The sequence below is a fragment of the Quercus robur genome, chromosome 2 (assembly GCF_932294415.1).
Source record: "Quercus robur chromosome 2, dhQueRobu3.1, whole genome shotgun sequence".
NCBI lineage: Eukaryota > Viridiplantae > Streptophyta > Magnoliopsida > Fagales > Fagaceae > Quercus > Quercus robur.
The window spans coordinates 31,627,842-31,644,271 of record NC_065535.1 but is presented as its reverse complement, the minus strand read 5'-3'; the positions used below and the strand labels follow the sequence as shown (position 1 = coordinate 31,644,271).

At 37.4% G+C, this 16,430-nt stretch overlaps 1 protein-coding gene across 1 annotated transcript; it reads left to right on the top strand.

Moving 5' to 3' along the window:
- The first annotated feature begins 5,721 nt into the window (after positions 1–5,721).
- LOC126713342 (protein SEH1) lies at positions 5,722–14,019 on the top strand. Its single transcript, XM_050413079.1, has 8 exons — positions 5,722–5,938; positions 10,185–10,302; positions 10,657–10,757; positions 11,084–11,161; positions 11,822–11,977; positions 12,795–12,907; positions 13,158–13,284; positions 13,748–14,019. Exons 1-8 carry the CDS (start codon positions 5,774–5,776, stop codon positions 13,877–13,879), a joined length of 990 nt encoding a protein of 329 aa, XP_050269036.1. The 5' UTR covers positions 5,722–5,773; the 3' UTR covers positions 13,880–14,019.
- The last annotated feature ends 2,411 nt before the right edge of the window (positions 14,020–16,430 follow it).

Genomic DNA, 16,430 nt, shown 5'->3' with positions numbered 1-16,430 from the left:
ATATTTTTTTTTTTTTCAGGTCAGCGTGTTCTTGGGAACACCTTGAGCTGCACATGGTGCCGCCACTACTTGAATGAATCTCGTAAAGCAGGGAGGGACTGAGTCATAGTGAGTGCAATCTACGTCTCGATTCTAACGTCCTAGGGGAGGTCATTATAGTTCACTGGAGGAAGAAAGATGGAGGATATGGAACTGGGAAGAGCTTCAAGGACAGCTTTTTGAGGTTTTATGGATAACCCATCAGTGATAATGATGATGAAGGTGACTAAGAAACCATGGTCGTGGACGAGTCGCTTGGCGAGCTCAACAACTGGGAGGAGGTGACCCATCCCTGGACTGGTCACAAAGACAACATGGGGTAGTTTTTGTTGGGTAGTTTCCATGGTAGGTTTGGAAGTAAAAGGTGATGGTAAACATTACGTTTTTACGAACTATATATATAGATTGAAAAGTACTAATTTTTTTTTTTTTGCCATAGAAACATATGCATTGAAAACATGGGAACATCAATGCATGAACTAAGTAATATAATAATGGGAATCTAATGTGAGTGAGAAAGGTGGGTAAGGTGAAGTGCTTTGACGTCAAAATATAAATGGAAAAACCATGTAAAGCTAAGTTCTAATCCCAAATTCAAGGGAAAAAAAAAAAAAAAAACATAAACCTATGGATTAGAAATGAATATAGATTTAGATGGGATTAAAGGATAATTAGATAATATTTATTTAGTAATCAAATTAAAATGATTTAGAATGGACATCATAAACTTATAAACTTTCTTTAAATAGAGAAACCATAAAAAAAATTAACACATAAAAGTTTCATGAAACAGTAAAGTACTAGTAGAAATGGTCAAAGTCAAAGACAAATTCACGTGAAATTCAGTGACTTAAAGGGAATCGTCATAAGGATAAAAAATTATTGTCCTATGGTAATGACCTGTTGCTGCTTTTCGAGTAAATTCCTCCATAGACCTTTAAAAGTCTTTTTTTTTTTTTTAATGGTAATTTTTTCTTTTATTATAACTTTCAATGTAAAAGGTATAATAATGTCTCGTCTGTTTTAAGATGTCTCTTAGAGACTATAGATTTTGATTTTGTAATTTTTTCAATTTTGCATTTTTGTTTTGGTAATATTTCTTATTTTCTAGCCTAATTTTGTGTTTAACAAGAAATAGGGTTTTTAGGCATCTCCTATTTGCCCTAGGTGCACGTTAGGGTTTCTAGTTTTATTTTTCTATTTAAACACAATGTAGCCTTAAAGGCAATTTAAAATTTGATTAATAAAATTTCAAAGATTTTTTCCTCCAATATATTTTTGGTGGATAAAGAAATTCTCCTTGTGGATTCAAGGGTTTTCATTTGGAAGCAAGTGTGTTATGTTCCCTAGGGAATTTCACTTGCATCAGAAAAAGTAACAAACCTGTTCAAAAATTATACAAACATATGGGATGCAAATGACCATATGTATTAAAAAAATGCATAACAATTCTTTATACATAAACAATTTGAATGGGTAAAACACAACTATGAAATAAAAATAATCACCGCATCCACAATCCAATGGAATAAAACAACCACAAACCATCAAATTTGCACCAAACAAATCGAAGAAGATCAATCAAGCAGAAAATATGAAAATAAAATAAAATCACCTCAAAGGGACTTACCAATTCTTTGCATAATTTGGCAATTTCTATAAAGAGGAAGAATCGAAAGAGAGACTTAAAGGAGGGCTGAAATGGTGAGTTTGATTTAAAAAAAAAGAAGATAAAGGGACAAATTTTACCATTTATATTTAATGGGGGCAAAACCATTTTGGTCTCCACATTTTGGGGTTACTACCAATTTGATCCCTATATTTTGTAGCAGTTAACTTGGTCCTTGTTATTTTTAATTTGCAACCAATTTGATGACCCATAAGTGGTAATGATGAAGGTAACTAAAAAATCGTGGTTGAAAACAAGTCACTAGTCAAGCTCGATGAGTTGGATAAGGTGGCATATCCCTAGACTAGGCACAATGACAACATGGGGGTAGTTGCTGTTGGGTATGTTCCATGGTGGGTTTTGGAATTGAAGGTGGTGGCAAACATTATCTTTGTATGAAATATATAGATTGAGAAATTTGATTCTTTTTTTTCTTTCTTTTTTTTTTTTTTTAAAAAAAATCTTTCTTACTGAGAAAAGAGATGCATTGAAAATAAGTGAACATGTATGCTTTGAGTAATTTAGTGGGATTCTTACATGAATGAGGAATTGAGAAAAGATGTGCATTGAAAGCAAGTGAACATATTGTGGTGGGCCTTTTTGCGACTGAGGGTTGGGTTTCCTCCTGCCATGCTACAACTCAAAGGTTTTAGGTAGGAGAGTCAGGATCAGCTTGGCTACAACACACCCTAAATCGGCTTGTGCACAAACTAAGGCCCCTTTGCTAAAACTTTGGTGACATGCCCATGACAAAGGAAACTGTTACAAAAGGGTTATGGCAGACAGATATAATATAACAACAATAAAAGGAAGTATGCTTACTGTCAACCGGAAAGCAGAAAATATTGAATGAAATAAAAGGTAAAGCAATGCAGCAATATAAATGCAATATAAATAAGATGGTAATAATAAGAGAGAAATAACACCAATGCTTAATCAATAAAATGAAAGAAGAAATGGTTAGTCTGCCATGCTTGATTGTCTTACGGAGCTAAGACCAAGGAGGAAACCACTTCTTCAATGCGGGTAACCTCACAGGGAGATCCTGCCACAGAAATTACCCACTTTGAAAGAATGGGCCTAAATGGCTTATGCTCAAAGTCCTTAATCCTTAATAGAGGGTAGGCTTTTAGAGGAAGAGAAGGGATTAGCCTATTGATGCATGCCTACTATCACACTCTTGCCCACTTTCTGTTTTTCTTTCTAAGTTTTCTACTCTATTTTATTTATTTTTCTTGTTCCCTTGTAGGGTTGTTATGTTCACTCTTTCTTTCCTCTCCTCTTCTCATGTTCTCCTCCTTCCTATGCAATGTGGAGGGCCCTTTTTATACCGCCTGCCATGAAGGGTTTTTTACTATTTTACCCCTTAACCATTTTTGTCTGGGCGTGGGTGTCCTTCCATACCACCCACTGGTCTGTTAGCTGCCCAACCACCACCACTTACCTATGCTGGCCGTGCCACATCCCATTACCAAACAAAGAGTCTTATTTTGTTTGCTTGCTCACCGTGGCATTCCCATTCAGATAAGGGTGGGCATTCTTTCTCACTATCCATCATGGTATGCACCTAGTGATTCCAACTCATCTTTTCCTCTTTTGGGTGGTATGTCATCTCAATAGGATATTTCTCCCAAAAGAGTCTGAGCAGGAACCCCAAAATAGTGGTGCATGGGCCTTGTGCGTGCATGGCCCACCACTCCTGTATTGGCTGGGTACAGGTTAGTGGTGCATGGGCCTTGTGCGTGCTCCACTTCCATATGTGTCTATGGCTTGTCTATTGCCCATGCGTTTGCCATGACTTGAAGGCTTGTCTGTACACTCTGTTGCTCATTCTTAACCTCTTGTGGTGTGAATGGTTCTCTAAGCCTTTGTTTTTTTATATCTCACTTCCTTCTTGGGTTGGGCCTTGCTTGATTGTGAGTTTTTCCTTCTTTAATCCATCCTTTGCCCCTTTCATAGGTCTGCTAGCACTTTTGCCATGCCATTCTGTCATTCCTGTTGTGCAATTGTATGACCCGTGCTTGCTGGGCTTCTTTTGGGCCTGCTGTATACTTTTCCTTTGCTTAATTCCCGTGGCCCAGTATTACCATTGGACTAGTATTCATACTATTTTGGGCTTCCTTGACCCATTCCATTGCTTTCGGGTTTCCATGGCCCATCTCATCCTTTTGGGCATTCTCGGCCCATTCTAATTCTTTGCTCCCATGGGCCTTTGCTAAGTCTTTTGGGCTTCCCCGGCTCAAATTACCATATCCTTTACTTTCGGGGTTCATGGGCTTTCCATCAACCCCTTACTTACTTAATTCATTACTTCGGGCATCTTTGGCCCATTCTTGCTTGCTTTCTATTTCATATACTACCCATGGGTTTACTACTTCTTTTCTCTAAGCTCCTTTAGGCCTACTTGCTTTCTTTGAGACTCATTTATTATTTTCTAGGCTTATGATCCATTATTCCTGTCATTCAAGTTTAATGGTTTTCTTCTCAATTTACTAACTTTTTTCCTCTCATACTGTTGGGCTTCTTCCTACTATTGGGCCTCTCTACCAAAGTGGGCATCAACACATATGCATGCTAGTGTGAGTAATTTATTGAGGATCTTGGGTGAATGAAGAAGGTTGATAAGATGAAGTGCCTACCAAAAAGAGTAATGAGTTTGTGCACTTTTTGTACTTGTAGGAGATTTAGTATGTTACACATGAAGAAGAAAGAGTTAAACTAGTTGCAAATTAACAGTTTTACTTAGTCGCTTTTAGGAGTGTGTAAAACTATATAAAACAGTTTGCATATAATAAGCACTAAGAATAATTATTTTCACAAGTTTCCTCTCTTTCCCAAATAACCTAGGGTGAGAATGTACATAAGCCAAGTGTAACCAAACATTGTAGTCAAAGCCTTGTACATGTGTTTTGGTTTACATGTGTAGAAGAGAAATATCTCGTGTCATTTGGTAGGGTATGCATAATTCTACCTAACATTTTTCATTTTTGTTTGGTAAAATCATTGTAAAAGAAAAAAGTTAGGTAAAACCGATTTCAAGCTTTTTTTTAATTTCGCAAAAAAAAAAAAAAAAAAAAAAAAAAAAAAAAAAAAAAAACCAATTTATAAAACTAATTTTAGGTGACATTCTTTTCTTCTTTTTTTGGGTAGAAAATTTTAGGTGACATTCAATAACATACATGAAGAGTTATTTCAAGTAGGGGTATATGGTTTTTTTTTTTTTTTTTTTTTTTTTGGGTTGGGTGGGATGGGTTTTCAAGTGAGTTAAAGATATAATGTCTGGAGCAATGGAGCTTAGCTCTTGACACACATCCTTTTTGGTTGGCCTTATTTCTCTCCTCCACATCATAGTTATTAAAACCAAGCTATGTGGTTTTGTATCAATAAGCAAAAAAGCATGATCGGGTGTTTATTGGGACGTTGTTCAATACAACATTTGGGACACAATTAATCCAATTAACATTTATAAGACCATGGACAAAGTACTCCTAAATTGTAGCTCTAGCCTCTACCATCTCTATTGTTGCATCTAGTAAAAGGAATACCTGAAAAACTCATATATAAACCAAATTACTGTCCAAACTTACCTGTTGAAGCATTGCCAGGAGGTCACTGAGCTCCACTAAATTTCTCTTGCACATAAAGTATTTCATCGAAATCTCTAACACATAGCCAAGGAAAGTCAAGTTGATTATGCAAGAAGCATAATAGAGCCCATGAGTTCCACTATTATGCTTGTATGAGCCCACTTGATTAAGAGTTGACAACGGAAATGGGCTCTAAACTAAGTTGGGTTTCACAATTTCCACTTCTTTCTTTGAGCTTAATAGGCATTGGGCCAGGCTACCCTGTAATATGGCATTTTGGGCCTTCCATCAAACGACCATACGTTGATCGTCATAAAATGGTTCAATTAAGTAATACGGCCCGCCGTTTTCCCAACTTTTATTTCCCTAAAACGCTGCGTTTTATTTATCCCTAAATCACCGAACTTTGCTTTTTAAAGTTTAAACTTAAACCCCACAAAAAACCCAAAAGCTCACAGTTTCAGAAAATTGTACTGACATGGAGAAATCTTTGGCGACCTTTGATAATGGCACAACTTGCTCCGCCTGGAACCACTGTGGCCAGAGACTCGCCACTGGCTCCGCCGACGGAACCCTCTCCATATTCGATTCTCAGGACCCAGCTTCTACTTCTTCTTCCTTCACCTGCACTTCCAAATCTAGGGTTTGTGATTTCACTCACACCTCTCACTTTATAAATTTGCTTTATCTACGAATTACCTTCACTTCGTGTGTATGTGTGTGTGTTGGCTAAGTGATTGCATTTTGGTCTTTGTTGTGTGCACGCTCTTTTAAATCGTGCATAAAGTGTGGACATTGTGTGAAATAGTGTACATTAGGGATCGTGAAACAATAATTTCCCTAATCCAAAAACGAATTTCCGTTCAAGTTAAATTACATATTGATATAGGCATTGGTTGGTAATATTCCATGTTTAAACTGTGCTAAGTGTACTAATGTGATTCAGTCTAGGGAAAGCATATGATAGGGTCCGTATAGAGGTTATGTGGTGGATTTTGGAAAAGAAATAATATTAAGTTGATTAAGGATATGTACGGCAGAGCTGTAATTAGTGTGAGAACAAGTGGATGAATCGCAAGTGAGTTTATTATCACTACTAGAGGTTTGCATCAAGGATCAGCACTAAGTTCATATCTCCTTGCACTAGTGATGGATGAGCTCACTAAATCGATCCAAGAGGAAGTGGAAGTTCCCTGGTGTATGCCTTTTGCAGATAATATAGTTTTGGTGGATCAAACTTTTTTTTTTTTTTTAATGACAAAGAACCCCCTCAAGGTATGGGCCAGTGGGAGCTCCCTTGAGGGGCAAACCCTGGATGCCTACACATCCCCACTGAGTAGGCATCGCATAAATCGCAAAATGCCTCAGCTAGGTGTTGAACCAAAGACTTCTGGGTTTATAGTTAGTGTAGGCACTCTCCATTACCATTAAGGCAACCAAGGTGGGGGCAGTTTTATTGGATGAAACTAGAAGTGGAGTTGATGCCAAGTTTGAAATTTGGCGAGATGCTCTAGAATCTAAACACTTTCAATTAAGTAGGACTAAAACAGATTTTATGGAATGTAAGTTTAGTAAAAGTAGAAACAGAAACGAAGTGGGGATGGTCAAGAGATATTAAGATCAACAACTCAAAATATCTTGGATCAATAATTTATAAAGATGGAGAAATTGAGGAGGATACGAACCATAGGATAAGAGCAGGGTGATAGGATAAGAGCAAGGTGGATGAAGCAGAGAAGCGCATCAAGAGTGTTATGCTGGGGGATTGTTAAGCCTGATCTCATGGTTGTCTTTCATCATTTTTTTGCCATTGGTCAATTTGAGAAAAGTTTAAATGCAACTTTTATTACTCTCATTCCTAAAAAACATGCGGCTAATGAGATTGGTGATTTTCGGCCCATTGTTTGGTTGGAGGGTTTTATAAAATTATTGCTAAAGTCTTGGCTAATCGTCTCTGCTCGGTGATGGGGGATTTAATCTCAGCTTCTCAGAATGCTTTTGTGAGGGACAGACAGATCCTTGACCCTGTTCTTATTGCTAATGAATGTCTTGACAGTAGATTGAAGTCTGGGATGCCGGGGCTGATTTGTAAGTTGGATGTTGAGAAGGCCTTTGACCATGTAAACTGGAATTTTCTGCTACAGATGTTAGAAAGAAGTGGATTCTCTACCAAATGGAGACAATGGATCCTCTTTTGTCTATCCACTATCCGTTTCTCCATCTTGATTAATGGCTCTCCTTGTGGATTCTTTGGTAGCACTAGAGGCTTGAGGCAAGGTGATCCGTTGTCTCCTTTGTTGTTTGTCCTGGTGATGGAAGCTCTTGGAAGAATGTTGGATAAAGCTGTTCATGAAGGTCGCATGTCGGGTTTCAGTGTGGGTAACTTGGAGGGAAGATCCAAGGCGGTGTCTCATCTCCTTTTTGCGGATGACACTCTAATCTTTTGTGAGGCTGATTTAGATCAGATTTTGATTCTTCGTATGATTCTTATTTGGTTTGAGGCGGTGTCAGGCCTAAAGATTAACCTAGGCAAGTCAGAATTGGTTCCGGTTGGGGTAGTCAATCATATAGACCTTTTCTTGGTTGTTCTTGGCTGCAAGCAGGGCTCTCTCCCAATGAAATATCTTGGTCTTCCTTTGGGTGCTAAATTCAAGGATAAGACTATTTGGATTCCAATTCTGGAGAAAATGGAGAGGAGATTGGCGGGTTGGAAACGCTTATACTTATCCAAGGGAGGTAGAGTCACCCTAATCAAAAGCACCCTTTCTAATTTACCCACTTATTTTCTATCTTTATTTCCTATTCCTGCTAGTGTGGCTAACCGAATTGAGAGGCTCCAGCGGAATTTCTTATGGGGCAGTTTTGGCAATAATCCTAAAATTCATTTGGTTAAATGGGCTACTGTTTGTTCTCCTATTTCTTCGGGTGGCTTAGGGATAAGGAAGATAAGACTCTTCAATGAAGCTTTGCTTGGGAAGTGGCTTTGGAGATTTGGGATTGAGGAAGATGCCCTTTGGAGGCAAGTGATAGAGATAAAATATGGATGTGTGTGGGGGGGGGCTGGTGTACCAGAGCTGTGATTGGCCCTTATGGTGTTGGTTTATGGAAAAATATCAATCAGGGATGGCCTTCCTTCTCTCGCCATATTCTATATGATATTGGTGATGGGTCTAGAGTGAAGTTTTGGCAGGACCGGTGGTGTGGAGAGACTTCTCTTGCTGTTAGATATCCGGACTTGTTCAGATTTTGCAGGAATAAGGATGCCAGTGTGGCTGAGCTTATGATGTCCACCAATGGTGTCCGCTTTTGGGATGTGAGATTCGTTAGGGGTGTGCATGCTCGGGATCTAGAGGCTATGTTTGATTTCTTGGAAACCATTTATGGTTCTTCTATAAGGGGGCTAGGTGAGGATAAAATGTGTTGGATTCCTAGCAAAGTTAAGGGTTTCTTGGTTAGTGATTATTATAGAATTTTAGCTGGCTCCGCCTTCTTTGGGTTTCCTTGGAAAAGCATTTGGAAGCAGAAGATTCCCTCTAGAGTTGCTTTCTTTGTTTGGACTGCTGCCTTAGGGAAATGCTTGACGATTGATAATTTACGTAAAAGGAATGTGTGGATTTTGGATTGGTGCTACATGTGTAAGAGAAATGGTGAATCGATTTACCATCTATTCCTTCATTGTCCTTTTGCTTCGGATCTATGGTCTATGGTTTTGGGTCTTTTTGGAGTTTCTTGGGTTATGCCACACTCTGTTTTGGGGCTGCTGCGATGTTGGCAAGGCAGCTTTGGTCGTCATCGAAATGGTTTTATTTGGTCTATCATTCCTCATTGCTTATTGTGGTGCCTTTGGAGGGAGAGGAATAGTAGATGTTTTGAAGATTCTGAGAGATCTATTCCGGACCTCAAGCTTCTCTTTTTTAGAACTTTAAGGGATTGGTTGTTTGCTTTGCAAAATAAATCTTTCCCTTCTTTTATTGTTTTCCTAGACTCTTGCAATTTTTGTATTTGATTTCCTTTCCCTTGTTCACTTCCAATGCACTTGGGTGTTCCTTTTTATCAATATATCTTATTATTTATCAAAAAAAGAGTGTTATGCGATCGTAGAATACCTCTTAAGTTAGAGGAAAAATTTTATAAGACTGCTATATGACCTGATATGCTCTATGGTACCAAATATTGGGTTATTAAGAAGCAACATATTCATAAAACGAATGTATTTGAAATGAGCATGTTAAGATGGATAAGTGGAAATACAAGAAAAGTAGGATTTGAATAGAGGAAATTCATTTAAAGATAAGGGTATCCCTTAGTGATGAAAAGATGAGAAAAGTTGCTTAAGATGGTTTGGTCATGTTCAAAGGAGAGGGACTAATGCACTAGCAAGAACGAGTAAGTTGATCCAAGTTGAAGAAACGAAAAATAGTAGAGGAACACTAAAAATCACATTGGTAGAAGTAGTTAAAAAAGGACACGTCAATTAAGAGGGTAATAGAGAGTATGATTTTAGATACAGTAGAATGGAAGAAAAGTATACATATGACCGATCCTAACTAATCTATTAAGGGTCCATGTCCGACCTCAAAATTTTGGGACCAATGCTTTGTTTGTTGTAGTCTAGGGAAATTTTGAAATTTGATGCTACTTTGAAAGTGCATTTGGTTTGTGAAGTTAAGATAAAGGACTAGGTTTAGTAGTCGGATGTGCCGTAGAATTGGGATTGAATTTTAACTATGTTTAGTGTAAATGATGTGAATTGAAAGTTGGATGATAGTTTATGAGTGTCTTTCGGGTTCAATGAATGTTTTGCAAGTGTGGACTGCACTAGCTTTGTTGTGTCGCTATAGCTGGTCTTCAATTGATATTTATGACTTTTCTTGTTGAACTTTTTGTAGATACATGAGGCTCAAGCTGGCATTGTGAGGGTTGTTTGGGTTCCTCCGGAATATGGAGATGCAGTTGCATGCATTTGCGCAGATGGAACCATGTCATTATGGGAGGAGGTCGTAGAAGGTATCTTTTTAGTTTATTATCTTGTTTGGCCTAGTGTGATGAGTATCATGATTCATGCCATGGTTATGTGTTGGATATATCACTAGGATGTGCAATAAGATGCTGTCATCCTTATGGTTGACACAAAAACAGTATGTTTTAAAATTTGTTTCTGACCCAATTACTGTTTTTTTTTTTAATTGTTAGACTTTCTTAAATGTGACTTTTTTTCTTTTCTTTTTTTTGGGTTCTTTGTTTCCATTACATTAAGGCTATTGCTGTGAATTGTGATACAAAAAGTTGTAGAGTTTTTATTTAAATGAATGTTAAAAGGTTGAGCTCATTTGTTTTCTTGTGCCTTTTGTTATTCGCTAGATGCGCAACCTCTTAAATGGAAGCTGTGCGAAAGCTTTAAAAGAAATTCATCTAAAGTGCTGGATATCCAATTTGGAATCTCTCTGACAAGTTTGAAAATGGTGAGCTTCAAGTGCTGATACAGCTTTTCTTCACATCTAATGTATTGCTTATAGTGGTCAAAACTTGATTTTTAATTTCTGATGATGCTTGTATCATTTGGTTATTTCATCTGATCCAATGTAGCTTTCAATGTCTATCCGGCCCCTTTCTCCCAACATATTTTTATGAACAATCAGTGCACTTTGAGGATGAAACATTATGAATTGTGGAATATTAATGTTATATTACAACTCAACAATAGCTGTTATCGTCTCAAATGAAAATGAAGTAGAATATATCGCTGAAATATTGATTATAATATGCATTGTTTGAATATACAATATAGGTTGCTGCACATTCAGATGGCCATGTGAAAGTCTTTGAGCTCCTGGATTCCTTGGAGATGAAGAATTGGCAACTTCAGGTGATTATCTTATTCAATTCAGCCAGTTTTTATTATCCACAGTTCCGCCTTTTAGAATTGCTAATGATTTGAGGTTTTGTACAATCTGGAAAACCATTTTGTTTAATTTTTCTATAAAAATTTTCAGTATATTTATACATAGATAGATAGTAACATTCATGTCCTTATGCTCATTTTATATTTTTATTTTATTTATTTATTTATTTTTGTAGTCTTCATTTCCTGTTATTTATCATCAAGTCCTTGCTTTCTCTGAAATGCCTCCTGTATATATATATATATATATATATATTTTTTTTTTGGATGATTGGAATGGCTAGAAAATGGAAAGTTTTCTCTTTTGTTTCTTCTCGTTTTGATGCTATAGGAATTTGAATTTTTCTTTCTTTTTTTAATCTAATGAATGATTGTTCAATCATCTCATTGTGCTGTTGAGTTGCTCCCATTCTATGCACACATCGACACAGGAAGTTGGGTGGATTCTACAGTAACAATTCAATAATTCATTCATGATACTTGGAAGTGATTGTATGAAGGTCTTAGATTGCATTAGAAAAATATTTTGTCTAACATTTGTATTAGATATTTTAGCAATCAATGATTGTTTGAAGTCCGTACTTTTATCTTTTCATCAGCAACATCATATCATTCTTTTGGCAGGCTGAATTTCAGAATGTTATTGAGTCAGTCTCTACATTTGGTAAGGCTTCGTGCATATCTGCATCTATATCATGGAATCCACACAGAGGTGAAAGCCAAGATTCAAGTTTCGTTTTGGGTTTCAATTCAGATACACCCCAACTAAATTCCTCCAAGGTATGCTTCATAGTCCAGCTTTCTTATGCATGTTATGTGCAGCTGTAGCCTATTATGTGTTATGGGTACAATTGATTCTTCTTATCTTAGGCGTGACTTTCTTCTCTCTTAGCATAATACTTGAAAGGTGCTGTTTGACCTTCATGAATCTTATGTCAAACTTAAATTATAGTCTTGAAGCCCCACTCATTAAAGTATAACCTGAAGGTTGTACATTTCAAAAGTTTTGAAAATACAAAGATTGTACCGTCAAATCCAACAGGGATAAACTTTTTGTTTAAGTGTAACCAAGAGAGAGGGGGCGGGGGGGGGGGGGGGGAGAGAGATTTTAGTGTAACCAAACTCTTGGATATTGATGCAATTCAAGTCTCCAACACATGCATTATATTTTCCAACAAATGCATTATATTCTAAGGTTTAGACAAGCAGAATTGTGGTCTTTGAATATGTGACTTCATCACTTTGCTAGTGCAATCATTGTTCTGTATCTTTGGTTGGACTTTCCTATTTAGTGCAACTATATTAAGAGCAATGCTAAATCTAAAGAATAAAAATAGAAAGTCCTTAGTGAGAAAGTCATCATCATGATTGATGTGGTTCATTATTTTTCTTATCCTTCAAAACAGAAAACCATCTATGTGACACTTATTTCATGAAGTGTGCTTTTGGAGCCAGTTTTAAGAGATATATTCTGCTTTGTAAAACAGGTCTTTATTAGTTGGAATCATGTTAAATTTTAGTGATTAAGCTAAAGTGGATGAAATTTCAACATGAAGTTTGATAGTTCATAGTTAATCACAAAAGTAGGTTCCTGCAGGTATGGGAATTTGACCAGGCTCACCAAAGATGGCTTCCAGTTGCAGAGTTGGCATTGCCTGGGGACAGAGGTGATCAAGTTCATGCTGTCGCATGGGCACCAAACATTGGCAGGTAATATTGTTTCTATTTTCTAGTGACACTGCATATTATACCTAGTAGTCCAAACTTCCTGATAGGTTCATATGATTGAATGTGACGGTTAGCAATTTCATGTGACGTGATTGGATGTGAGAAAAAGTTCAAACGAATTGGTTCAAGTTGCCTTCACCTCTGATGCTGCTAGTATTCCTTGGTTGGTGGAACAACAAAGCATAGCTAATTTATTCTGATTAATGATGTTACTGGTATAATTCTCTTTCAGACCATATGAAGTAATTGCTGTTGCAACTCTCAAGGGAATTGCAATATGGCATCTTGGGTTGGACCCTGACCTAGATGGAAGGCTCTCAGTGGAGAAAGTTGCATTGCTTTCTGGTCACGAAGGGGAGGTATTAATAGCATCTTTTTAAATTTTTTCTTACTACTTTTTGTACAATAATTCTTGAACTTAGATAAGATGGTTGAAGCTGCATTCCCACAACAACATGCATACAAGGAGCACGTAGTGGTTTTGAACAAATATAATCATTCCTTGTTTGTTTTGCACATAATTTCGATGCACAATTTTTTTAACTTGAAAGTATGAATGCTGTAATTTTATTTTGGAGCCTTCTCAAAAAAGGAGGGTGACAAATGTGAATGATGTGTCAATATTCTCTAGCTCAAATGGAAATTCCTTCTCCCGTAAAAATGGGTGGAGGGTGCGTGTATAGTTCACCAATATGTGTGTGTGTGATGTTAGAAAGCAATTGAGAGTCCTAGGACAATAGTTTGCACCTTATTTTGTATTTTGAGAAAAGGAATGTGAATGATGTTTGAAAGCAATTGAATGTTTGTCAATTTTGGAATCAGGTATGGCAGATGGAATGGGACATGAGTGGGATGACCTTGGCAACCACAGGAAATGATGGCATGGTACGATTGTGGCAGGCAAACTTAAATGGAGTTTGGCATGAACAGGCTGCCTTTGAGCCCACTTCATAGTCCCTTGCGTATTGTCTTCTGTTTCCTAGCTGTTGTTGTAGACTTGTAGTTTTTATTTCTTGTATTTATTAAGAAATAAGTAATGCCAAAACTGTGTAAGAATTCAGAGTTTCAAATGCTATGGTTTGCCTTCTCTTGTAGTACTTTTTCCTTTCGTCTTAGATTTTTTTTTTTTTTTTTTTAGTTTAGCGAGGAGAGATTTGAATCCTTGATGTCTCTCAAAAGATGTCAAAAAGTTGAGTTACGAAATTTTTGACATCATTTGTTAGATTTCTTACCCAAAATATTATTTTGTAGTTATATAGTGCCTCTATTATGAGTAAATAATTATTTGATTAGTAATATTTTATTTTTTATGATATACAACAGTGATATCTTGACAGGTAGTCAAATACGATAGATTTAGTGCGGTAACTGAGTAAGGTTATAACTAATATCATAATATATATTTGTGGTAAAAGAGGATGCTTATATTAATTCATAACAGAAACACTTGAGCATTGTCTCTCTCAAAGTACATGCCAATAGAGTCAATAAAGTCATAATACAAGACAGAATAATATCCAGAGGTTCAACAAAACACACAAACTCCTGCTGCTGGAGTGCTTTTCCCTTGCCTAGCCTATCATCACATTCATTGGCTTCACAGAAGTAATGCCTTATCTTTACTCTGGGGATTTGTCTTAGTAACTCCCTGAAATCCGAAATAAGTAGACTGGGCAAAATTAAGGGAAGTAGAGTCTGATACCCATTAGAGCATCCATAATTGTGGTGCTAAATAGTTATTTTTAGCACCACCATATACAAAAAGAGTGCTGCAATGGTGGTGGTATAGGTAAATTTTTTACCTACATTCTACAGTGCATAGCCATATATAGCGGTGCACTGTAGCTGAAAGCTAAAATAAAAAATTATTTTTTTATTCTACCTCCTATTAAAATATGATTTATTTGTTTCTTTTTCTTTTTCTTTTTTTATTTCTTTATACTCAACCAATCTATCAACTCTCACCTTTGTCTAAACTCTCAACTCTCAACTCTCTCACAACTCTCACCTCTCTCTCTCAACTCTCACCTCTGCCGAGAGTCTCATCGCCGTTGGCCCACCCAAAGCTCAACGTCACCAGTCCACCCAAAGTTCAATGTCATTGGTCCACTCCCCCTTCCCAAGCTGCTGAAGTCCAAAGTTGACCCACTCGGTCGACCTATGCCGCAAACCCATCTCGCCCAAGCCACCGACCCACGCCACCCAAGTCTCAAGCCGACCTAAGCCCCAAGTTCGAAGCTGACCCACGCCAACTTGTCTCGCCTTCTCTCTTGTTTGACCCATCTCGGCCTCTCTGATCCAGCTCGGCCTCTCTTCTCTTCTATCTGACCCACCAAGTCCGAAGCTTGCTTGCTGATCAAGTGAGTTGTCTCTGTCTTCTTCAACATGTAATGCTTGGGATTTTTTATTTAGGTAATTGGAATGATAAACTTTTCATGTCAGTTGGGAATTTTCTGTTCACAAGGAATTTATTTTTGTTGATTGTAATGATAAATTTGCGGAGAATTGGAATGTATTGGGAATTTTTTGTTTGTAGGGAATTTATGTTTTTGTTTTTAATGTATTGGTGTAAATGTTAGTTCAGGAATTTTTTGTGTGCAAGGAAGGCTACATTTTTTTGGTTTCTGTTTTTGCTTCTTGTTGATTTTTTGTTTGTTGATTCTAATTTATTTAGGAATGGCAATGGGTCAGGTTCGGGCCGGGTTTTTCCATATCCGGACCCGGCCCGTTTACTAAACGGATTTTTTTTCGGGACCCGAACCCGCCCCACGGGCCCCGCGGACCCTGTCCCTCATGACCAGTCCAGCCAAAAATCAGAAACAAATTTTTTTTTTTTTTTTTGAGAGAATCAGAAACAAAAATTTTGATTTATGATTTTTCGGCCCAAAATCACAAACACAAACACAAACACAAATCCAAACACAATCACAAACATAAACACAAAAATCACAAACACATATTTCAGATCTACAATTTTCCCTTTCAAAATCACAAACCAAACACAAATTTCAGATCTATGATTTTCATTTTTCCCTTTCAGAAATCATAAACACAAACACAAACACAAACTCAAATGATTGAGGCGAACTGAACCCAGAAAAAAAAAATGGAGAATGAGATGGAGTGAGGCCGTGTCATGCTTGTGGCCATGGGCAAGGAAGATGAGAGGGGCAGAGGACTGTGCGACAGTGCGCGATCGGCGATGGCGAGGACAAAATGAAGTTGAGAGAGTAGAGAGCCTGTGTGGTGGCGGCTTGGGGTAAAGCCTGTGCAGCGGCGACGTGAGGAAGATGAGAGGGGCAGAGGACTTAGTCTGCTTATGGCCGTGTGTGTGTGGGCTTGTGGTCGTGTGTGTGAGAGAGCTGAGAGATGAAGAGGGAGAGGCAGAGGTGTGAGTTGAAAGCCTGAAATGAGGAGAGGAGTAGAAAAGTTTAGGGTTTTTAACTATATATATGTGGGGGTAATTTAGTAATTATATATTTATATATATAACCAGGTCTTACCC

Coding starts and splice junctions, on each gene's coding strand:
- LOC126713342 (XM_050413079.1), top strand. CDS start 5,774: ATGGAGAAATCTTTGGCGACCTTTGATAATGGCACAACTTGCTCCGCC. Junction 5,939..10,184: donor CCTGCACTTCCAAATCTAGG/GTTTGTGATTTC, acceptor AACTTTTTGTAG/ATACATGAGGCTCAAGCTGG. Junction 10,758..11,083: donor CTCTGACAAGTTTGAAAATG/GTGAGCTTCAAG, acceptor TATACAATATAG/GTTGCTGCACATTCAGATGG.